This window comes from Carcharhinus amblyrhynchos, chromosome 3, assembly GCF_965287045.1.
Source record: "Carcharhinus amblyrhynchos chromosome 3, sCarAmb.v2.hapA, whole genome shotgun sequence".
NCBI classification, from domain to species: domain Eukaryota; kingdom Metazoa; phylum Chordata; class Chondrichthyes; order Carcharhiniformes; family Carcharhinidae; genus Carcharhinus; species Carcharhinus amblyrhynchos.
Window position 1 is genome coordinate 133,968,159 of NC_137326.1, and position 24,841 is coordinate 133,992,999.

The window sequence follows — 24,841 nt, forward strand, 5'->3', positions numbered from 1 at the left end:
TATTCTGGTTCACAGTAATCATTCTGTAACATTCTTTATGAGTCTGCAATATGAAGTTTGGGCTGTAAAGTAAGATAATTAGCCTTGATGGAAATTGTTAATTAGTCAATGTTGGGCAACTTGTCTGCATGACCACATGTAGAGAGGGGTGGTGTGAGTCTGTGTGTGCATATCTGATATCAGAATCTAGCTCTCCAGCAACACTCTTAATATTAAATAAATTTGGGAGTAAAAGACGCAGCATCGCGACTCCCATTAGAAATTTCAAAAAGGTAAGACACATGGGGTAGCACAGTGGTTAGCATGGCTGCCTCACAGTGTTAGGGGCCTGGGTTCGATTCCCGGCTTGGGTCACCATCTGTGTGGAGTTTGCATGTTCTCCCTGTGTCTCCGTGGGTTTCCTCCGGGTGCTCTGGCTCCCTCCCACAGTCCAAAAATGTCCTGGTTAGGTGGATTGGCCATGCTAAATTGCCCCTTAGTGTCGGGGGAACAAATCAATGCCTAGGATTATGGGGCTAGGGCCTAGGTGGGATTGTGGTCGGTGTAGACTCAATGGGCCAAATGGTCTCTTTCTGCACTGTAGGGATTCTATAATGCTTACTTCATTATGAATTATTGTTCAAGGCTACATTTACTTTGATAAAATCTCTGTGCAATAACAATGGGAGCGATAAGATGGAGACTTTAATGCTTGCTTGCTGAAAGGCAGCAGAAGATGAATGTGAAAATTCAGAAATGCAAGCAGTTGATCGATGAATAGAAACATGAATGTTAGAACCTTTAGGAAAAACAGGAAACAGCTGCATTATGGTGTATAGGAAGTCCACGGACTGTGCGATCCAATCATATTAGTCAGGACAAAATAAAAGGGTGGCCCGGTGGCACAGTGGTATGGGCGGCACGGTGATTAGCACTGCTGCCGCACGGTGCCAGAGACCGGGGTTCGATTCCAGGCTTGGGTCACTGTCTGTGTGGAGTTTGTACATTCTACCCATATCTGCGTGGGCTTCCTCCATGTGTTTCCTCCCACATGCTGAAAGACGTGTTGGTGAGACGCACTGATCCAAACAGGCGCCAGACTGTGGTGACTAGGGGAATTTCACGGTAACTTCATTGCAGTGTTAATGTAAGCCTTACTTGTGAGGAATAAATAAACATTAAAAAAAACTGAAAACAAACCTAGACATAATGTGGAATGGTAATGGTCTCCCGGGGGATAACAGAAAGGGAGTTACAAGACATTATTGGCACACATCTAGAGGAAGACAGGCAGACTATAGTCAACAGGCCACAGGAAGAACTGAAGACTGTGCTCCAGAGAGTTTGAAAGCAGAAACCATAACAGCTGAGCCTTACTGTATACCTATTGCCATTATTTAGGCTTATTAGGGACAGGCAGCATGGTTTTGTGAAGGGGAGCTCTTGTCTCACAAACCTGATTGAGTTCTTAGAGGAAGTAACAAGAAAAATTGACCAAGGCAGGGCAGTGGACGTTGTATATGTCGACTTCAGTAAAGCCTTCAATAAGGTTCCTCATGGCAGGCTGATACAGAAAGTGAAATCATATAGGATCTGAGGTGAACTGGTAAGGTGGATATATGTGGGCAGCATGGTGGTACAGTGATTAGCACTGTTGCCTTGCAGCGTCAGGGACCCAAGTTCGATTCCTGGCTTGGGTCACTGTGCAAAGTCTACATGTTCTCCCAACGTCTGAGTGGGTTTCCTCTGAGTGCTCCAGTTTCCTCCCACACTTTGAAGATGTGCAGGTTAGGTGCATTGACCCAAACAGGCATTGGAGTGTGGTGACTAAGGGATTTTCATTGTCACTTCACTACAATGTTGATGTAAGCCTACTTGTAACACTAATAAACAAACAAACTTAAAATGGCTTGGGCATAGAAAACGGAAAGTAGCTGTGGGAGGATACTTTTCTAACTGGAGGTCTGTGACATGTGGTGTTCCACAAGGATCAGTGCTGGGGCCTCTGTTGTTTGTAATACATATTAATGACGTGGAGGAAAATGTAAGTGGTCTGAATGATAAATATGCAGATGATTCAAAAATTGAGGGAGTTGCGGATACACCAGGATATAAATCGGCTGGAGACCTTGGCCAAAAAATGGCAGATGAAATTTAACCCGGCCTAAAGTGTGGTGATGTGATTTGGAAGGTTTACTGCAGAAGGAAAGTATGCAGTAAATGGTACAGCCCTTCAAAATATTAGCATACGGACAGATCTAGGCATGCAGATCCAGAGTTCCCCGAAGGTGGCAACTCAGGTGGACAAGGCAGCATATGGCATGCTGGCCTTCATCAGTCAGGGGGTTGAATATAGAAATTGAAAAATCATGTTGCAGCTGTATAAGACTTTGGTTTGGCTGCATTTGGAGCATTGTGTACAATTCTGGTTGCCACACTGCTGGAAGAATGCTGATGCATTGGAAAGGGTGCAAAAGAGATTTACCAGCATTTTGCCTGGTTTGGAGGATATGGACTATGAAGAAAGGTTGAACAAACTTGGATTGTTTTCATTGGAGCGTCAGGGGATGAGGGGGGACCTGACAGAGGTTTACAAGATTATGACAGGCTCGGATAGACAATTTTCTCTTGTTTGAGCGGTTTTATATATCAGGAAATAAATATTTTTTTCCTTGACAAGTGTTAGGTACAGGAACAGAGTCCAATACACACTAACATATAGAAGATTGATGTTGTTACTAGATACAAGTGTATATTGTTTTATTCATATGTATTACTATCCTATCCCCTCAAAACACAGGCACAACTGGTTCTGTTTTCTCCACCAATAAATCAAATTTACTGGTGGAGAAAATTAAATCAAGTAAGTTTATTAGTTACAATTAAGGCTTAAATTGACACTGCAATGAAGTTACTGTTAAAATCCCCTAGTCGCCACATTCCAGCACCTGTTCGGGTACAGAGGGAGAATCTAGCATAGCCAATGCATCTAAGGAGCATGTCTTTCGGACTGTGGGAGCACCTGGAGGAAACTCACATAGACACGGGGAGAACGTGCAAATTTAACACAGACAGTGACCCAAGCGAAGAATTGAACCCAGGTCCCTGGCACTGTGAGACAGCAGTGCTAACCACTGAGCCACCGTGTAGTTGATTCTTCAAAATTAATGACAGCAAAAGTGCAAATATATGTTTATTTTACAGCTACTGAAAACTACAAGCTGTACCACCATTGCCAAGTGTTTTGATTGAGCAAAGGAGAATTATTTTACACCATTAACCCAAAACAACCAATATTTTTCAATTTTTTCCCTCATTACTGCTGCAAAATGTAAAGATTATAAAAGATTAGCATCTCACCATGAATGATCAACTCAGAATCTTTATTCAGCTCATAAAGCCGAAATGCCTCCTCTAACTCCAGCTGGGATGAGACAGTGCAAGGGTCACCTGTTCAATAAACAAGAACAACATAATTTATATCTTCAGGAAATTTTAATCTAGTTACACTGACTTCTGAAAATTGCATTACTTCAGTTTTAAGTACCCCAAGTTAAAGTTAGAATTGGCAAGAAGCTCATTGTAACAACAGATGAGACAAGGAGTGGGTGGAGGGAAAAAATACATATAAGCATGTAAAAAGAGCAGGTCATTCAGCCCTTCGGGCCTAATCTACCAATCAAGATCACGGCTGATTGGATTGTGACTTCAACATCACTATCCTCCCTATCCCCAGTATCCTTTGATTCCCTTGTTATTTAAGAATCTATCCACCTCTTACCTTAAAAATAATCAATGGCCCTGCCTTTGTTCCTCCACTCTGGGAAGAACGTTTCATCGACTCATTACCGTCAAGAGAAAACAAAACTCATTTCCATCTTAAATGAGAGACCCTTTGTTTTTAAATGGTGTCCCCTAGTTTTGGTCTGTGCCACAAGTGGTGGACTGGTGCAAAGACAATCTCTCCTTCAATGACAACAAAATGAAGGAGGTAGCCATCAAGTTCAGGTGGTGTAGTGGAGGGCATACCCCTGTCTACATCAATGTGATGAAGTCAAAATGGTCAAGAGCTTCAAGCTTTTAGGTGTTCAGATCACCAACGACCTGTCCTAGTCCCTCCATGTGGGATGCTATAATTAAGAAAGCCCAACAATGCCTCTACTTTCTCAGGAATCTAAGGAAACTTGGGATGTTCATTACAACTCTCACCAACTTCTACAGATGCACCACAGAAAACATTCTTTCCCGTTGTATCACAGCTTGGTATGGCTCTTGCTCTACCCAAGGCCGCAATAAATGACAAAGGGTCGCGAATGAAGCCCATCACTCAAACAGCCTCCCATCCATTAACACTGTTTACACTTCCCACAGCCTCAGAAAGCAGCCAGCATATCAAGGACTCCATGCATCCCAGACATAATTTCTTCCACCTTCATCCGTCAGGAAAAAGATACAAAAGTCGGCGGTCATGTTATCAACCAACTCAAGAACAGCTTCTCCCCTGCTGCCATCAAACTTTTGAATGAACCTACCTCGCATTAGGTTGATCTTTCTCTATACCCTAGCTATGACTGTAACAGTACATTCTGCACTCTCTCCTTTCCTCTCCGGTATGCTTTGTCTGCATAGTGCGTAAGAAACAATACTTTTCACTGTATATAATACATATGACAATAATAAATCAAAACAAAAAAGGGTTGCATCCTTTCAGCATGTCAATTCCTCTCAAGATATTGTATGTTTCATAAGATTATCTCTCATTTTTCTAAACTCCAATGGACCCAGCGCAACCTGTCCAGACTTTCCTCATAAGTTAACCGTCATGCCAGAATGGTAAAATGAAACTTCTCTGAATTCTAACGCAATTATGGTTTTTCTTAAGTGAGGGAACCAAAATTGTACACAGTAATCCAGATGTGATCTTACTAATGCCTTGTACAACTGTTGCAAAATAACCCTACTTTCATATCCCATTCCCCCTGCAATAAATGGCAACATTCCACTTGCCATCCTAATCACTGGCTGTAGTTCCATACTAACTTTTTGCGATTCACGTAACAGAACAGTCAGATCCCTCTTTACTGCCGAGTTCTGCAATCTTCCTCCATTTAGAAAATGTGTTGCTTTTTTATTCTCCCTGTCAAAGTGGACAATTCACACCACATCAGACTATCTGCCAAATTTTAGCTCATTAATTTAACCCATCTATATCCCTTTGCAGTCCCCATAACTTGACAACTTACTTCCTTTTTTTGTGTCAGTAACTATATTTTGGTTCTTTCATCCAAATCAGTAACATAGATTGGAAACAACTGACCCCCAGCACTGATCCCTGTGGCACTCCACTTGTTATATCTTGCCTACCCAAAAATAACTCATTAATGCCTACTATTTCTAATTAGCTCATCAATTCTTTATCCATGCTAACATGTTACCCTCAAAACCATGAACTTTTACTTTTGCAGCAACCTTTAATATGGCACCTTGTGAAAGGTCAAATGCCGAGACATTTTACACATTTCTGGCCAGTAACTTTCAAGCTCTTTTATGCATGAATTTCTCCCTGCAAATACAAATACACTTTTGGCAATCTGCACACTAATTTCCAAAAGGCAACACCAGCTTTTCTTGGGTAATGGAGGGAACCGAGTGTATGGTGTCGAAATTTGCTGATGACACCAAGATTGGTGGAACAGCAAACTGTGCGGAGGGTGCGGAGAGTCTACAGAAGGATCTAGATAGGCTGGGCGAATGGGCCAGGAACTGGCAAATGGAATTTAATGTTGGCAAGTGCGAGGTGGTCCATTTTGGTAGGAAGGATTATTACTTACGTGGCGAAAAACTGCAGCAGGCAATGGTGCAGAGGGATCTCGGGGTCCTTGTGCATGAGTCGCAAAAGCCCAGCTTGCAGGTGCAGCAGGTGGTTAGGAAGGCGAATGGGATGCTGGCCTTCATAGCGAGGGGGATTGAATATAAAAGTAGGGAGGTCTTGCTGCGGCTGTATAGGGCATTGGTGAGGCTGCAGCTGGAGTAGTGTGTGCAGTTTTGGGCGCCGTACTTACGCAAGGATATTTTGGCCTTGGAGGGAGTGCAGAGGAGGTTTACTAGGCTGATGCCGGAGTTGAGGGGGTTGAGCTATGAGGAGAGGCTGAATAAACTAGGCTTGTACTCGTTAGAGTTTAGAAGAATGAGGGCAGATCTCATTGAGACGTATAAGATGATGAATGGGATGGATAGGATAGAGGTGGAGAGACTCTTCCCGCTCAGAAAGGACAGTAGGACTAGGGGGCACAGCCTCAAGATAAAGGGGGGGCGGTTTAGAATGGAGTTGAGGAAGAATTTCTTCACTCAAAGGGTGGTGAATCTCTGGAATTCTCTGCCCGTTGAAGTGGTGGAGGCTACCTCGCTAAATATTTTTAAGAAGCGAGTTGATGGGTTTTTGAGAAGAGAGGGGGGGATTAAGGGTTATGGGGAGAGGGCGGGAATGTGGAACTGAGCCACGACAGATCAGCCATGATCTTATTGAATGGCGGGGCAGGCTCGAAGGGCTAGATGGCCTACTCCTGCTCCTATTTCTTATGTTCTTATGATTTGTTGCAATGGAAAAACATGGTAGCAAGTTAGCAAATACAGAAAAATGGAGAATTATTCATGTGTTTGTGGTGCATATTGTGCCTCAAACATAAATAATGACAACCATGTGGAGCCACCATCTCTCTGACTCAAAAATTTATCCTGCAACCAACATTTGTTTGCATTGACCACATTCATTAATAATGTCTGATGTCAGGAAAACAAAAGTAGCTTTCAGTGATCTATATTTATATTGTTAAATATTAGAAATAAGGCATAGATTTAAGTGGGTTTAATTTAATGTTTTGTGTAGGAAAGGGTACAGCTCTAGCTAGACTCATGTTAAACAAGGGTATTTGCATGTTTGGGGGTTTTTGGTTTCAGTTCAAACTATGATTCTATCATGCAAAGAGAGAGAGATTGGGGAAAGAATTAGTTTTTTTTAAGCAACCACAGTCTTTTTTAGAGAACACTCAGATCCCTCTTTACTGCCAAATTCTGCAATCTCTCTCAGTTTAGAAAATGTGCTCCTTTTTTATTCTTTGTGCCAAAGTGGACGAGTTCACATCACATCAGACTATCTGCCAAACTTTAGCCCATTCACTTAACCCATCTATATTCCTTTGCGAATCCCTGAAGTGTACTTTTCTACTCAAATTTTAGTGAACACCAGATTTGTTCACTTCAATAGTGAAACTCAGTCATATAATTATAGATTTTGCCACTTCATACATGGGTACTGTCTGGAAAAACTATTTAGAGTAGTATAATTCTGGGGTGAAAGATTGGTTCTGGTGTTGAGGCAGCAACTTAGGCAGGAAATTAAAGTGTCTCATAAGTAGCACAGGTTCAGGGCACATGACTGAAGTATAATGGTTTCCTATAGCTCAGAAGCACCAGTGAAAAAAGGAACTACGAAATAAAGGATTTGACAACAAGGGGGAAGAACACAAGGGTGGAATATCATCTGTTGGGGAAGATCCACCTTATTAAATGCCCATCTGGTACTCAAATTGTCAGTGCTGGGCTTTCCCAAGATTTAGTACTCAAGGGGTAGAACTGTCACTCTCCTACTGATTAAATATTTCACTGCCATGAAACCTGGCCAGTGGGCATTAAATTCCACAATGAGAGAGAAACATTGATCATTAGAGGGCTAGTCCTTGTTTCCTGGATCCCACTCCTGTTTGCAAACTGTCAGAAGGCTATGGTCAGGTTTCACATAAATTACTCTTTTTTTTAAAATGCACTTTTAGTGCTCTGGTATTTCCTGATAACACATCTACAGTCTATGTTTAACTGTCTCCTGGTAGTAGTGTATTTGTTACAAATTTAGAAGCATAATCTTCGTTTGGTTACAGAGAAATTCCACAGGCAGGACTGTGGCTTTTATTGAATCAGTGGATTTATTTAGTCTGGAAGTATAAAGCTTCAATAGTGGCTGCAAAACATTCAATGGTAAAGCTGCTGTCAAAATAATGGAGAGACTAATAACTCGCACTGTTATTGAACTGCAAACACTGCCTCACAGTGCAATGGACCTGGGTTCTATGCCACTCTTGGATGATGAGTCTGTGTGGGTTTCCTCTAAGTGGCTTCATCCCACAGTCCAAAGATGGGCAGGTTAAGATGACTGGCCATGTAAAATTGTCCCTTAGTGTCCCAAGATGTAAAGGTTAAGGGAATTAGCAGGGTAAATACCTGGTGTTATGGGGATAGGGCCTAAGCTGTGCTGTCACAGAGTTGGTGGAGTCTTGCTGGGCCAAATGGCTTCTTTCTGCACTGTGGGGATTCAATGATTCTATGATTCAGGGGAAAGTGCATGCTTCATTAAACACAGACAACAAGGATAAATGCAAAATACTATGGAGACCGGAATCTGAAGCAAAAACAAAAAATGCTGGAAAATCTCAGCAGGTCGGACGGCATCTGAGGAGAGAGAATAAAGCTAACGTTCTGAGTCTGGGTGGCCCCTCATCAGACAACAAGGAATTGCTGTTGGGGATATGCTACTCCTTTGGTAGCTTCATAAGAACTAGCAGCTTAGGGTGTAAGCAAGGGGGAAACCTGTTGAGATAATTTCTCATTCTTCTAAACTCCAAATTTATTTATTAGTCACAAGTAAAGCTTACATTAACACTGCAATAAAGCTACTGTGAAACTCCCCTAGTTGCCAGAGAATATAAATATCCCTTCTTAAATGTGGAGACCAAAGTGGCACAGTGTAGATGTGGTTTCACAAAAAACCTATACAGCTTGTAGCAAAGCTCCTTTATTCTTGTTCTCCAACCCTATTGCAATATAGGCCAATGTGCAATTTGTCTTACCAATTGCTTGCTATCCTTGCATGCTAATTTTCTGCACTCCTTGTGAAAGCATACCCAAGCCTCTTTGAACATCAACACTTACTCGTTTCTCACCTTTCAAAAAATATTTTCCTTTTTAATTCTTCTCACTAAAGTGAAACTTCACACTTCCTTATATTATACTCCATCTGCCATCTGGTTGCCCACTCACCTAATCTGTCTATAGCTGTTTGCAGCCTCTCTGCATCTTTCCCAGAGCTTAGCTTTCCACATAGTTAGGGACCATCAGCAAACTTGGATACGTTGCTCTCAGTCGTATTAAGTCATTAACATGGATTGTAAATGGCTGAGGCACCAGCACTGATTCTTGCTGCACTCCAAACCCAGGGACCTTTTGCACCTGAGGGGAACATGATAACCACTAGAAAAGAAACTCCAGTCCATATTTGCATGGAAGAAGGATTGGTTAGATAACAGGAAGCAGAACAGGAATAAATGAGTCATTTTTGGGTAGGCAAGCTGCAACTAGTAGAGTGCCACAGGAATCAATACTGGAGCCTGAACTATTTACATTCTACATCAATGTCTTATATGAATGTACCAAATGTAGGGTAGTTAAGTTTGTTGATGACATTAAAATAAGTAGGAAAGCAAGTTGCCAAGAGGTGGTGAACAGCCTGCAAAGGGATACAGATAGATTTAACATGGGCAGAAATTTGGCAGATGGGAGCATTATGCAGGAAAATGTGAATATGTCCACTTTTGCAGTAAAAATAGGAAAGCAGTACACTGTTTAAATGAGGAGAGACTGCAGAATTTAGTGATATAAAAAGGGAACTGGGTGTCCTGGTACATGGATCACAAAAACTAGAATGCTGATATAGCCAGTGATCAGGAAGGTAAATGGAATGTTGGTATTTAATGCAACCAGAACAGAAACATAGAATATAGGAGCAGGACGTCATTTGGCCCTTCGAGTCCGCTTCACCATCATGATCAAACAAATCCCACCTGATCCCACCTTCCTCCAATATTCATTGATCCCCTTCACCCCAATCTAACTGCTTCTTGAAAACATACAATCTTTTAGCCTCAACTACTTACTGTGGTAGCATATTCCACAGGCTAACGACTCTCCGGGTGAAGAAATTTCTCCTCCTCTCTGTTCTAACCTGTCTCCATGCATCCTTAGATTGTGACCCCTGGTTCTGGACACAAGCAACACCAGGATCTAACAACTTGTATCCAATCTGTCTAGTCTTGTTAGAATTTTGTAGATTTCATAGAATCATACTGTGCAGAAGAGGCCCTTTGGCCCATTGAGTCTTCACTGACACATGAGAAACATCTGAACTTCCAACTAATCCCATCTACCAGCGCTTGGCCCATAACCTTGAATGTTATGATGTACTAAGTGCTCATCCAGATACTTTTTAAAGAATGAGATCTCCTGCCTCTGTCACCCACCCAGGCAGCACACTTCAGACCGTCACCACCCTCTGGGTAAAAACATTTTTTCCCTCACATCCCCCCAACCCTCCTGCCCCTCACTTTGAACCTATGTCCCCTAATGACTGACCCTTCAACTAAAGGGAACAGTTGCTGTTTATTCACTCTGTCCACGTCCCTCAATCTTATACACCTTGAACAGGTCGCCCTTCAGTTTTCTCTGCTCCCATGAAAACAACTCAAGCCTACCTAACCGCTCTTCATAACTTAAAATGTTCTATCCCAGACAGCATCCCCAGCAGTCCTATAATGTGGCAACCAGAGCTGCACACAATATTCCAGCTGAGACCTCACCGAAGATCTATACAACTCCAATATAATTTGCCTGCTTTTGTAATCTGTGCCTCAATTGATGAAGGCAAAATGTCCTTTTTCACCATCCTACTAACATACCCTTCCACCTTCAGAGATCTGTGGACAAACGTGCCAAGGTTCCTTTGTTCCACAGAACTTCCTAGTATTCTACTGTTGTAGGTAAAAGACACATCTGAGACTGTGAGTGAGTTAAAATACAGTGAGTTTTATTTCAAAAACTTTTGGGAGAAACCTGGCCCTAACAGTAGTTTATCAGGCTTCTCACTGAACACAAATACAAGTGAGTATTTATACATCACGATTCTCAGCACCAGTCACAACACAAACACTGGTATCAGTTAGGACTCGCAATATTTCCACTTCCAGCCAGGATGCAGTTCCCAGCTTCAACCAGGACTCTCAGTCTGTCTGGCGGCTTCAATCACAATGCAGGCATCGGTACCGTCACAATTCACAGCCTCTCCGGCTGCTTCAGCAGCTTCTCCATTGAAGTTACTTGGGAGGTCGCAGTTGTCCCAGAAGAACTCCTCAGAAAAAGCCAGTATCGCAATCTACCAGCTGCAGCTGTTTAACGATGTTCAGTTAGCACAAACAAGTAAGTTTTGCAATGTCTGCAAAATAACATTCACATTTGACTGTCTGTCTTTGTGGAACTGAAAGTTAAAGAATGAAAGACATGAACAAGTAAGGAAAACATGAATAAGTAATTTATATTGATGCCAAGAGCAGTATAAGCTTGAGAAGATCAGCCATGAGGAAGGGTTATGTTTGTGTTATATGCTAGGTACAAAATGCATTAAATTCATTAACCCTTTCCCTACTTCATCTACCATTCATTGAATATTTCTTTGTCAAATTACTCCTTCCTAAGTGCATCACTTCAAACTTTTCAGGGTTGAATTCCATCTGCTACTTATCTGCCCATCTGACAATTCTGGCTATATCTTCTTGCAGCCCAAGACACACAGTCTCATTGTTAACCACTTGGCCAATCTGTGTGTCATCTGCAAACTTACTAATCCTACCTGACACAAAATCATCTATTTCATTTATGTAAATGATGAAAAATAGAGGACCCAACACATATCCCTGTGGTTCACCAATGGATACTGGCTTCCTGTCACTAAAGCAGCCTTCTGTTATCACCCTCTGTCTCCTACAACTGATCCAATTTTGAATCCACTCGATCAAATTACCCTGTATCCCATATGCATTTACCTTCTTTACAAGTGTCCATGTGGGACCTTGTAAAAGGCTTTGCCAAATCTATATAAACTACATCGACTGTACTACCATCATCTACACACCTGGAAGCTGCTACTTCCTCAAAAAACTCAACCAAATTTGTTGAATGATCTCCCTTTGATGAAGTTATGCTGACTATCCCTGATCAAGCCTTGCTTCTCCAAGTGGAGATAGCTGCTCTCCTTCAGGAGTTTGTCCCATAGTTTCCCTTCCACTAATGTGAGATTCATGGGTTTGTAGTTCCCCGATTTATCTCTACACCATTCCTTAAGTAGTTTCTAGGAGATTCCCCCCCCTCATTCTTCTGAACTTCAGTGAACAAAAGTCCCAACGACTCAAACTGTCCTCGTATGTCAGTTCCACCATCCCAGGAACCAGAATGTAAAAGTAGGGTGGTTTTGCTGCAATTATACAGGGTCTTGGTGAGACAGCATTGAGGTCTGTGTGCAATTTTTGTCTCCTTAAATGAAAACAGACATAACTGCTTTTGCAACAGATCAAATAAGGGCTTATTTTGTGAGTTGGGCCTATAATCCATTGAAGCTCAAAAATAGAGGGGTGATCTTCCTGAAGCATACAAGATCCTGATGGAATATTTTTAATATTCTATCGCAAGATATGGGTGTCACTGGCTAGGCCAGCATTTACTGCCAGTTCTGAATACCCCTCGAGAAGGCAGTGGTGAATTACCTTCTTGAACTGCTGCAGTCCATGTGGTGGAGGTAGGTACACCAACAGTGATATCATGGAAGGAGTTCCAGGATTTTGACCTGGCAACAATGAAGGAATGGTAATAAAGTTTCAAGTTGAGATATTATGTGGCTTGGAGGGAAACTTGCAGGTGATGGTGTTTGTAATGTCATAACGATGACAAAAAAAAGAATGTGGTCTGTATATATAGATTCAAAGTAACACACAACAGGTTTTATTAAAAGATGTTCTCTGCACTGCACAGAATACAAACTGAAAGAAAAACAGCCACTACAAACATTCGAATGACATCAAGTTATATGACCAGTTCTTAAAGCATTCATGCAATCTTTTAAAATATACATCTCTCCCTCTTTGCTTGTGTAGTCATGACAATAAACTACGACAATGTTATTGACAGAATCAATCCAGACTCAGTACTATGCATCCATAAACATTTTACAGTCAATAAAGTCGACCAGGAGGACATCTATTCCTTATTCCAGTGTGACACCCTGGAATTTGCCATCTTTGAGCCTAGAAATATAAATTTTGAATTTCAGTAGACATTTCTTCTCTCTCTACTTCTATACCATTCTCATTCGGTATCTTGGCTTTGTAGCATACATACAATCATCTGGCAACTCAGATCAACTAAGTCTACCATCATCAACAACACTAGGGACTAAAGAAGTTGGTACTTCTGGAAGTGATGCAGAGAAATCATTTCGCAATGACAATAATTGGTCAGCATGGCATCGCCAAACGAGTTTACCTTCGGTTTGAACCACGTACGAAATTGGACCTGATTTTACTAAATCTATGGCAGTTACCCATTTCTCATTCATGATATAATTACATGCCAACACTCAATCTCCTTATCTGCATGGGAATGTTGATAGCTTCATGGTTAATAGCTGAAAGTAAATTTTTTTAAAAGTTAATTTCTGTCTTCTCAGATATGTGCATCATGATCCTTGGACAGCTGCACCACATTCTGAACATTTTCTTATTTCCTCCCAACAATCTTAGCACAATGGATACCAGCTACATGTTCAATCAGGGCAACCCAGAAGAAACATGGGAGGAGTGTTTCATTTTGCCATGCACCATTGCCCAATTTGTCTTCCACCATTTCAGAGACCTGTTCTGTCCTCCCTGTTTGTTCTTTTCCTTGCCGTTGACTTTACTTAAAACCTGTTATGTCACTACCTTTTTCTAGCTGTGGGAAATGATCATAGATCTGAAACATTAATTGTTGCCCTCTCCCCAGTTGTTGCCTGACAGGTTTCTGTTTTTATTTTAATTTCTGTCATCCACAGTATTTTGTTTTTGTGTATTGCTGATTTTACATCAATAGCCACGCTATCCTACCATAAAATGAAAATTAAAAATAAACAAACACACTTTTGTTGAGGTTTAAGTATACAAAAACTTTGATACAAGGAATGTATATAAATTAAACTGTGGTACAACATAGTTAAACTTTGAAATTATTCTGCCACAGTACCACACTATAGCATACAACTTCTTGGTGTGATAAGTAAAAATAGTTCTGGGAAAAGCAAAATCTTTTAGCTGTATTCTAAATGAGCTATCTACAGCCCCAGTGGAAATAAAGCTAAAATTAATTGCTTTAAAACCCTTGCTATTGCTGGCATATTTAAACCCAGATCTCCCCTTCTCTTAAAATAGAAGATTGTCCACATTTTTCTAGGACAGTCAAAAGAATGGTGTCCCTTTACAATATCCTTTGAGACATCAGCCTATCACAGCTCCCTTACTGAAATCCATAAAACCAGTTATAGAACCATAGAATCATAGGACACTACAGCACAGAAACAGGTCTTTTGGCCCTTGTCTGTGCAGAACCATTTTTCTGCCTATTCCCACTGACCCACACCTGGACCATATCCCTCCACACCTCTATCACCTGTCCAAGTTTTTTTTTAAATGTTAATTGAGCTTGCATTCACCACTTCATCTGGCAGCTCATTCCACACTCCCACCACTCTGTGTGAAGAAGCCCCCATTAATATTCCCTTTAAACTTATCCCCCTTAACCCATGTCTTCTAGTTTTTATCTCCCCTAGCCTCAGTGGAAAAAGCCTGCTTGCATTCACTATCTATACCCATCATAATTTTATACACTAACAAACCTCTACCAAATCTCCCCTCATTCTTCTACACTCCAGGGAATAAAGTCCTAACCTTATACTTTCTTCTTTTTGTCCAGAGAGGTAAACTTTAATGGCATTTACCATAACAAAAGGATAAATTTGTTTGATGAAATTATGAAAGGGTGCTCCTGATACAAACTTTACCAGTCATTGAGTTATAAGGAATTAGAAGTTGAAGAATGATTTATTCACAGAACTAGGCAGCAGGCCGGGATGTAAACACAATCCCAAAAAGAATAAGAGGGTCAGAAAAAGGACGCACAAACAGATTGGAAACTGAAATATTCAAATTCTGTGCTATTAACTGACTATTTATATTCGGAAGTATTACGACTGAGTGGATCTGCAACATTCCAAATGATTTAAAAGATGGGTCACCTTATTCTGCTCACATCTCTGATCTATTTATATAAGTTACCATCATAATTTAACAGCATGTGTTTGTATTTCTCTAATAAGAATGTTGGATGCTACTTTACCAAATGCCGTGAAAATTCAGTTAGCAAGTTTAGGCACTTCTTTCTGCCTTTGAGCAGCAAATTTATTAGGATAACACGGGAAAAGGTAAAACTCAGAAATCAAAGACATCATGAGTCGCAAAATAAGAATATCTAGTTACTTAAAGTATGTATTTCACCAGAAAAGCTACATTGTGCTGTATACAATTAAGCATTTATAGCACATTGATGTTAAATATTGCTTCTGGCTAAAAAAATTACTTCAATGGGAAGCTCTCTTGCCAGTTTGTCCAAAGCATAGTGAAATAAAATTAATCGATTGTCATCCTGCAGTTCTCCTTGAAATATGCAGGTGTGCAGATGCTGAGCAAGACTGGATTAGGCCTAGCTATAATACTGTTCACAAGGCTGAAGAGGCTGCACACAAATTCACAGGCTTGCACATTAGTATCCTGTCCAAATGGCCAATAATTAATTAATTGTTCACACCACTTCAGATTTGAGTCAGCAGTTTGAGAAGAGTTGGAGGTAACCCGGGAGGAAATAAAAACGTTCTGATTATTTCATTGCAATGGGATATGCGTGGTAGAAACGCGAAACGTATTAGAAGTCAACAATTTACCATAAATGAGTCAGGTTTGCCTAATTCATTCAATTCTTCCCCTATAAACCACAACGGGTGTTGTCCATTTCAGAATGCGGTGCAGTTTCCTTTAGAACCTCCTCCACTTCCTCAAGAAACTGACTTGTTCCCACACATAGTAAGATCCATCAGACATTTTCAGTTTTGTTCCAAATCATTCACAAGCTTGAAATGGATTGCAATTTGCATTGTCACATTTCCTTTGGAAACACCAGACTGCCTCATCACAATAGCATCAGAAGAGGAATGAGATTCAGGCCACAGGGTTGATGCACACTGCCATCCCATGGTTTGAGAGAGACAGAAACTTCATTTTTTGCACATCTTTGCTAAAATTCTACAGACAATTTCAAATATTAGATAATAAAAAGAAGCAACAGCTAAGTTAATATGAAGGTGCAATATTGTCTAAATATTTCTCACCAGAAAATGTTGGATAATCATAACCCTGAAACTAGTTAAGTATAATTCAATCACATTTATCAACAATGTCCAGCACATAGTCATCTTGTACACTGATTTTCTCAGCTTTCTTCTGCAAACTGGCCTTTGTAAATCTGAAAATTTGAATAGGGGGCACTTAACCCAACTGGAATTGTAGAAACCCTACAGAACAGAAGGAAGCCATTCAGCCCATCGAGTGTGCACTGACTCTCTGAAAAAAAACACTACCACGAACCACCCCACCCTATCCCAGTAACCTCATGCATTGATCATGGCCAATCTGCCTACCCTGCAATCTTTGGAATGTGAGGGGAAACCAGAACACCCAGACAAAACCTACACAGACACTAGGAGGACATGCAAACTCCACACAGACAGCTAGCCAAAGCCGGAATCGAAGCTGGGTCCCTGGTCCCTTGAGACAGCAGTGCTAACCACTGTGTGCCATGTTGCCCAGATAAACAAAGTTTTATCAAACAAATCCATTCTCTCCACCTATTCTTAATCTGGGTATGTAACATATTTACAACACAACCTCAAGTAGAAAGAAAACAAACAGATATTCAGTCAGTGGAATCCAACCCATATAGCACCAACTGGAGCAACTTGAAAGTCATTATCTGCGACTTACTAACTTTATGGTAGTGGACTCAATGCCAGGGCAGACAATTGTCAGCGTACCATTTGTATAACTAAGCTATCAGGGGCAGATGAGAATTAGGAATTGTTACACATCAGGTCTGAGACACAAATGGTGCACTTCACTAAACAGGACAACTTGTAAGCTAATGTTCCTGTAGAACTAATGAAACAATTTATACTTTGGCAAAACTTGAAATGGTTTAATCTTTACGGCACCCAACACATAATCTTACGAAATGGCAGAGCAGGCTCAACGGAACAAATGGCCTACTTCTGCTTCTATTTCATATGCTTGTAAACTGATAGTTTCTTTAGCAACAATGTTCATTTACACTGCTGCTACAACCTCCAAAACCACCATGAAAAGAACAATTCCTTCATATAAGTCTTGGCACCTCTGCAAGAAGCAACAATTACAGTGCTGCAAGCGGAACAAGCTGAATAGCATACCTTGATGGACTCAAGCCTCACCCCAAGACTGGAGGTGGATGTTTCTGGGCGATACTGAATGAGTAATTACACTAACAGAGATGTTCCCTTTCAGATGAGAAGTTGCCTTTAAAGCCTTGTCTGCCTTGCAGATAAGGGAAAAACACTGCATGGTACCATTTGAAGAATATGGGAATTACACTGGTGTTCTGTTCAATATTAACTCCCCAACCAATGGTCAAGCAAATTAACTAATCACATGTCTCGATGTCTGTGGGAGCTTACTATAGGCAATTTGACTGCTGCATATTTCTGAATTACAATCATGTCTTCACTTCAAAGCTATTTCACTGTTGTAATCATTCTGGGTGTCCTGAGGTTGCGAAATATGCAATATAGATGCAAGTTATTTCTTTTTCCTAAGTGCAGCATAAGATACTAGATTCAACTCAAGTCAGAGAAGGACGAGAGTTTAGGAGAAATGATTAACTAGAAACAATCTACCAATTTCAGAGTTTCAAACAATGCTCAGATGAGTTACAGGAATTTCCTATTCAAAGCTATTGGGGGCGATTCTCCCAAAAATTTGACCAAGTGCCAAATTTATGTAAAAACTCGAGTAAATCATGCTGTTTTTTCCCCCAGGGGGTGTTTCAAAATGAATCTCCCACACTGTGCACTGCAGAGTGCACTAGCATAAACCAGTCCAAAAATCAGTGGGTGCGGCCTACTCCCACTGGAGAGACCGATAACATAGCACTGAGTGGGCCACTACACATGCACCAATCACCACAGCGGAGATCAGCACATGAAGTGGCCCTGCTCTGCCAGATCCTGATTGCTGGCCAACCCCATAGCCTTGCATCGCTAGCCATGGGACCCACCGACCTGAGTACTGGCCCCCCAAACATGTCTGGGCCAGCCTCCCTTCACTACAGCAGGGTACAGCCACCAGCTATACTAAAGTGAGGAGCTACACTAAACCCCATTGGAGGGAACCACTCCTGGCGGTGGGGGGGACACTCAGCGACAAATGATACTAGTGGGCCCAGAGATTCCATTAGCCTAATGAGATTTAAATGATACTAAAATTAGTATTTTAATATATTATGCAGCTCCATGCCAATTTCTGACACAAAACTGATGGCATCCAGCGCTTGAGACTCGCAGAGGCTATGGCATCTCATGGGAAGCCCACGAAATGGCTTCCGCTCAAGTCTCCTGGCCCGCTACACCACAAAAGCAGTGCACCGGGATAGGTGAATTGTCCCCATTATGTTTCATAATTACTAACAGACTTAATACTTCCATGAAGACAATGAAATCCTTCTTATCACATTATAACCTTTTACATCATTTAGAAACGTACAACGTTTCCTGTTCATTTTTATCCTTTGTTGGGTAATGTAAAGATTAAACCATTTCAAGTTTAGCCAAAGCATAAATTGTTTCATTAGTTCAACAGGAACATTACTAAACAGGACAACTTGTAAGCTAAAGTGCACCGTTTACATCTAAAACCTGATGTGTAACATTTCCACAACATTATATCTATATCCTCCCTGCATTCTAATATTTGTTTCACTTTTGTTTCAGCTTTTCTGCCCTTCTACTTCCTCAATAACAAAGTTACTGAGAGTGTGAGCAAGCTTACTTACGGAGGCGCAAATGAGACACCCCTCTCCTCGAAAGTGCTCTTCTCCTCTTCCAGCTTGCTTGTTATTCACCAGCCATTTGTCCCAAACTAATAGAAATAACGTGCTTCTATGCCAAGATATTGCTGTGATCATCTACAGGACATGATCTTATTTTCTTATTTCTCCTACCATTCTAATGCAGCACTCGCCCACAGCAGCAAGGCTGAAATTAGAATCAAGAAGAGTGGGCATGTGTGTAAATCACCAGATGAACTCTGGCACAGAATTCTAATCTGCTGTTAAAAGCCAACTAAAACTACAAACTGCAATGCGACAATAGATTTTTTCCTCTACTGTGATATAATATTTGGTCCTGTTATCATGCTTTTGTTTTCTGCATAAGCAAAACATTTCACAATCTGCAAATATAAAGGATGACATGATAATCAAGCTTCTGATTTTCTTTTTGCCACTAAATATGAAAAACTTGATTTGAAAAAGACAAGCTAGGGTCACACACCATTCACACATTTCTTCCTACCCTAGACCCTGTTAAAGACTTTTTATACCTGACATACAAAGTAAGCAAATAAACAATGAAGATTGTACCTTCTTCATCAATCCACTTCATCGTGAAGAGTTGTTCATTATCAAAGCAGCACATGTCACGAACCTCAGTGCAAAGATTTTCATATGTGATGGAGGGATCGAAGTGTGTGATCATTATGTCCCTGAGCAAAGAAATAAATAAGACCAGTGAGAAATAAATCAATGGCACCAAACAAATACTGTTTCACACAAATGCTATGAAATTGGAAAGTAAATTCTAACTAATTCCAAAACAGGGGCATCTTTCCTCCAAGATTCACACTAATGTTATTTCCGTTCATGATACTTCACAAGGGGAAAAAAAACAACTGCCAAGGAACTAATTTTTTAAAAAAATGAATGTGAAAACTCCATAAGAAACTGTGAAAGGCAGCAGTTGAAAGACTCCATATGAAAGAAATAACATTGTTCCGTATTTTATCTTTTTATTTCTAGCTTCTGCCTGCAATAAAAAGCAACAATAATTATCAAGATAAGAGATTTTGTGGGGATATTATCCAGCTGATGCTTTTCAAAGAACACACCACTATACTCCAAAGAAAGCTTCGTTTAATTTCAAAGTTCCCACAACACACAAAACAGCAATATACTTAATATTATTCCAACCATAGCGTATTATTAGATGAACGGTACTGGGTTCCTCCAAGATGTCTCACAACACCAGGCTAAATTTCAACAAGTTTATTTGGTAGCATGAGCTTTCACAGCACTGCCCCTTCTTCAGATGAATGGAGAATTGGGATCACAAAAAGAGGACATATATAGACACAAACTCAATTACAAGATAATGGCTGGAATGCGATCTTTTCATGGACTCAGCTCCACTTATCCACCTGCTCACCAAAACCCTTAATTTCTTCACCGTTCAAAAATTTATCTATTCTTGCCTTAAAAACATTCAATGAGGCAGCCTCAACTGCTTCACTGGGCAGGGAATTCCACAGATTCACAACCTTTTGTGTGAAGATGTTTCACCTCAACTCAGTCCTAAATCTGCTCCCCCTTATTTTGAGGCCATGCCCCCTAGTTCTAATTTCACCCTCCAGTGGAAACGATTTCCTGCTTCTACCTTATCTATTCCCTTCATAATCTTATACGTTTCTATAAGATCTTCCCTTGTTCTTCTGAATTCCAATGAGTATAGCCCCAGTCTACTCAGCCTCTCCTCATAAGCCAACCCTCAACTCCGGAATCAACCTAGCGAGTCTCTTCTGCACCCCTTCCAGTGCCAGCATACCCTTCCTCAAGTAAGGAGACCAAAACTGTACACAGTACTCCAGGTATGGCCTTACCAGCACCTTATACAGCTGCAACATAACCTCGCTGTTTTTAAACTCCATCCCTCTAGCAATGAAGGACAAAATTCCATTTGCCTTCTTAATTACCTGCTACGCCTGCAAACCAATTCCTTGTGATTCTTGCACAAGGACACACAGGTCCCTCTGCACAGTAGCATGCCACAATTTTTCACCATTTAAATAATAATCCACTCTGATCAAAATGGATGACCTCACAATTACCAATATTGTACTCCATCTGCCAGACCCTCACCCACTCAGACTATCTATATTCCTTTGCAAGCTTTCAGCATCCTCTGCACATTTTGCTCTGCCACTCATCTTAGTGTCATTTGCGAATTTTGGCACACTACACTTGGTCCCCAACTCCAAATCACCTATGTAAATCACAAACAATTGCGGTCCCAACACAGATCCTTAAAGCACACCACTAGTCATTGATCACCAATTAGAAAAACACCCATTCATCTCTTTGCTTTTGGTTAGCTAATCAATCCTTTATCCATGCTAATACATTACCCGTAACACCGCATACCTTTATCTTATGTAGCAGTCTTTGGTGCAGCATCTTGTCAAATGCCTTCTGGAAATCCAGATACACCACATCCATAAGTTCCCCATCGTCCACTATACATGTAATGTTCTCAAAGAATTCCACCAAATTAGTCAAACATGACCTTCCCTTCATGAATCCATGCTGCATCTTACCAATGGGACAATTTATATCCAGATGTCTCGCTATTTCTTCCTTGATGATAGATTCAAGCATTTTCCCTACTACAGAAGTTAAGCTAACTAGCCTATAGTTACCCACCTTTTGCCTACCTCCTTTGTTAAACAGTAGCGTCACATTTGCTGTTTTCCAATCTGCGGGAACCACCCCAGAGTCCAGCAAATTTTGGTAAATTACCACTAGTGCATTTGCTATTTCTCCTGCCATCTCTTAGGACCCTGGGATGCATTGCATCAGGACCAGGAGACTTGCCTACCTTTAGCCCTATTAACTTGCCCAACACTACCTCTTTTATAATGATGATAGTTTCTAGGTCCACACCTGCCATAGGATTCCTGTCATCAATTTTTGGCATGTTGTTTGTGTCTTCCAGACACAAAATACCTGTTCAATACCTCAGTCATTTTCTCATTTCCAGTTATTACATCTCCCTTCTCATCCTCTAAAGGACCAATGATCACTTTAGCCACTCTTTCATTTTATATATATTGTAGAAACTTTTGCTTTTTTTTTTAAATATTGAGCTAGTTTACTCTCATAATTCATCTTCCTTTTCTTTATAGCTTTTCTCGTGACCGTTTACCTTTAAAGATTTCCCAATCCTCTAGGTTCCCAATAATCTTTGCCACTTTGTATGTCTTTTCTTTCAATTTGATATCCTCCTTTATTTCCTTAGATATCCATGGCTGATTATCTCTTTTTCTATAGTCCTTCCTTATCACTGGTATATAGGTTTGCTGAGCACTATGAAAGATCACTTTGAAAGTCCTCCACTGTTCCTCAATTGTCCCAGTCTACCTTAGCCAACATCTCCCTTATCCCTTTGTATTCTCCTTTGTTTAAGTACAAGATATTGGTATTGGATTTTACCTTCCCACACTCAAACTGCATTTTAAATTCAACCATATTATGATCACTTCTTCTGAGAGGATCTCTAACTGCAAGATCATTAATTATTCCTGCCTCATTACACAGGACCAAGTCTACGATAGCTTGCTCCCTCATAGGTTCCATTACATACTGTTAAAAGGAAGCTATCGCAGATCCATTCCATCAACTCCTCCTAAAGGCTGCCTTGACCAACCTGGTTTGACTAATTGATATGTAGATCAAAATCCCCCATGATAACTGCTGTACCATTTTTACATGCATCAGTTATTTCTTTGTTTATTTCTCACCCCACTATGATTCCATTTGGTGGCCTATACACTATGCCTATCAGTGACATTTTCCCCTTACTATTTCTAATTTCCACCCAAATGGATTCAACCTTTTTTCTTATGGAACCTATATCATCTCTCACTGCCGCCCTGGTGGCATCCTTAAATATCAGAGCTGCACTATCTTCATTACCTTGCTGTCGGTCCCTTCAAAAAGTCTGATACCCCTTGGTATTTAGCTCCCAGTCGTGATCATCCTGCAACCATGTCTCTATAATGGCCATCAAATCATACCCGTTCGCAACGATTTGTGCCGTCAACTTATTTACCTTCATCTTCAGAGATATGATTTTGATAGATTTCAACTGGACACAGCATTCAATGAAATTGACCTTTTTGAGAAAGTGTCAACTGGAGACTGCTAAAGCCTGGATTCAACCTTAATGAGGAACTGTCTTAACGGGGGTGGGGGGGCGTTTACACTACTATGGTGTTTTCATACATTTCAAGTAGTTGTGTAAGTAATCATTAGTTTCACTGACTGATGGAAAAGTCTGCTTTATATGCAAGTACAAATGTCAAAAATGAAGCGGCATTTGTTTTTATTCCAATTCAATCAAATGAAGTCCAATTCAGAGTCTCAACAAGTTGAGACATTCCTGATCCAAGCTGACAAGACAGGGCTCTCACCTCCTGTCTTGGGCTTGATTCATTTGCATCTTAGCCAAAAGGCTGAGATGCCACTTTTAAAAATTGCTTCAAATGAAGCTAAAATGTAACCTAATGAATTCAACCAAGCACAGCATGTCGATACTACACTGATCTTAGCCAAAAGAGTTCTCAAAAAGTCAACGTGAAAATTTGGATCATGACAAAATGATGATTCTCTCAAAAATACAGCAGGTGCATTTTACTCATACAATAAGAATTAACATTAACCCTGTCCACAAACTTTATGGAGTCAAAAACATTATTCACCCGAAACTAACAGCTCCCAATCCACACCTAAGTGATCAGTCAGCATTGATTCACCACAGTACAGATCAGAGTGATTCATGCTCCTGACTTTGGAATGTTCTGCAGTTAAAGATCTGAGTCTGCAGGAATAAGGTAAAAGTGTGAGAGTACAGTCACCTCTGAGAACTGGGTTTGAATGCAACTCTGCCTGACACAATGAGACCCTCTCCTTGCCAAGTCTTTCTTTGTAAAACTTAGTTTACGAGATCAGAACTTGTCACTTTCGAAGTGCGGGTCACAACACCGAACTCAAGCTCACAGATCAGTGACATAAGAAATAAATGTATCACATTTTTGCATTTGGAAGTGCCCTTGGAAAAATTCAAGCAACATTGTTCTTAGGCAAGGTGTACGGGATGCTGCTCATACAACAGGTAACAATGGGGGCGGGGGTTGCTAAAATAGGAAACAAACCCATTCTCCAGTTATAACATCACCTTTTATTCTACAGCTTCAATTTGATGCAACTCTGCAGTTAACAAACATGCAATCTAAATAAGAAAAATACTCTCCATAATATTGTGCAAACTGGATATAACACCATGACACATGATCCACATCCCTGGAGCAGACTTTAACGCTGTAGCCAGCAACCCTGGCTTTCAATATACCAGAGGGAAGGATGTGTCACACAGGCATCTCTGCAGGAAACATCACCCAGCGTCAACAGCAAATATAAGCTGCTAACGAGATGGAATTAATTTTTCAGACTATTCCATTATAATTTCTTTACTCTTATACTTTATGCCCTAAAAAAATCTTTGCCTTTTGACTGCCTACACTTTCACAGAATTATGAATTTACATCTCTCATTAATGCAAACATCCACTCCCTTCAGCACCAACGCTCAGTAGCAGCAGTGTGTACTACCTACAAGATGCATTACAGAAATTCTACAAGATCCTTAGACAGCACCTTGCAAACCCACAACCATTTAGAAGGACAAGGGCAAGAGATACATGGGAACACCCCTG

The 24,841-nt window shown here is 40.7% G+C and overlaps 1 protein-coding gene across 1 annotated transcript in view; it reads right to left on the bottom strand.

Moving 5' to 3' along the window:
- prkci (protein kinase C, iota) overlaps positions 1-24,841 on the bottom strand; it is a 101,102-nt gene that overhangs the window by 65,051 nt on the left and 11,210 nt on the right. Inside the window, exons 2-3 of the mRNA XM_080186041.1 lie at positions 19,660-19,781; positions 3,340-3,429 (exon numbers count right to left, since the gene is read on the bottom strand). Coding sequence (XP_080042167.1) covers positions 3,340-3,429; positions 19,660-19,781 — 212 coding nt within the window. The remainder of the gene's footprint in view (positions 1-3,339; positions 3,430-19,659; positions 19,782-24,841) is intronic.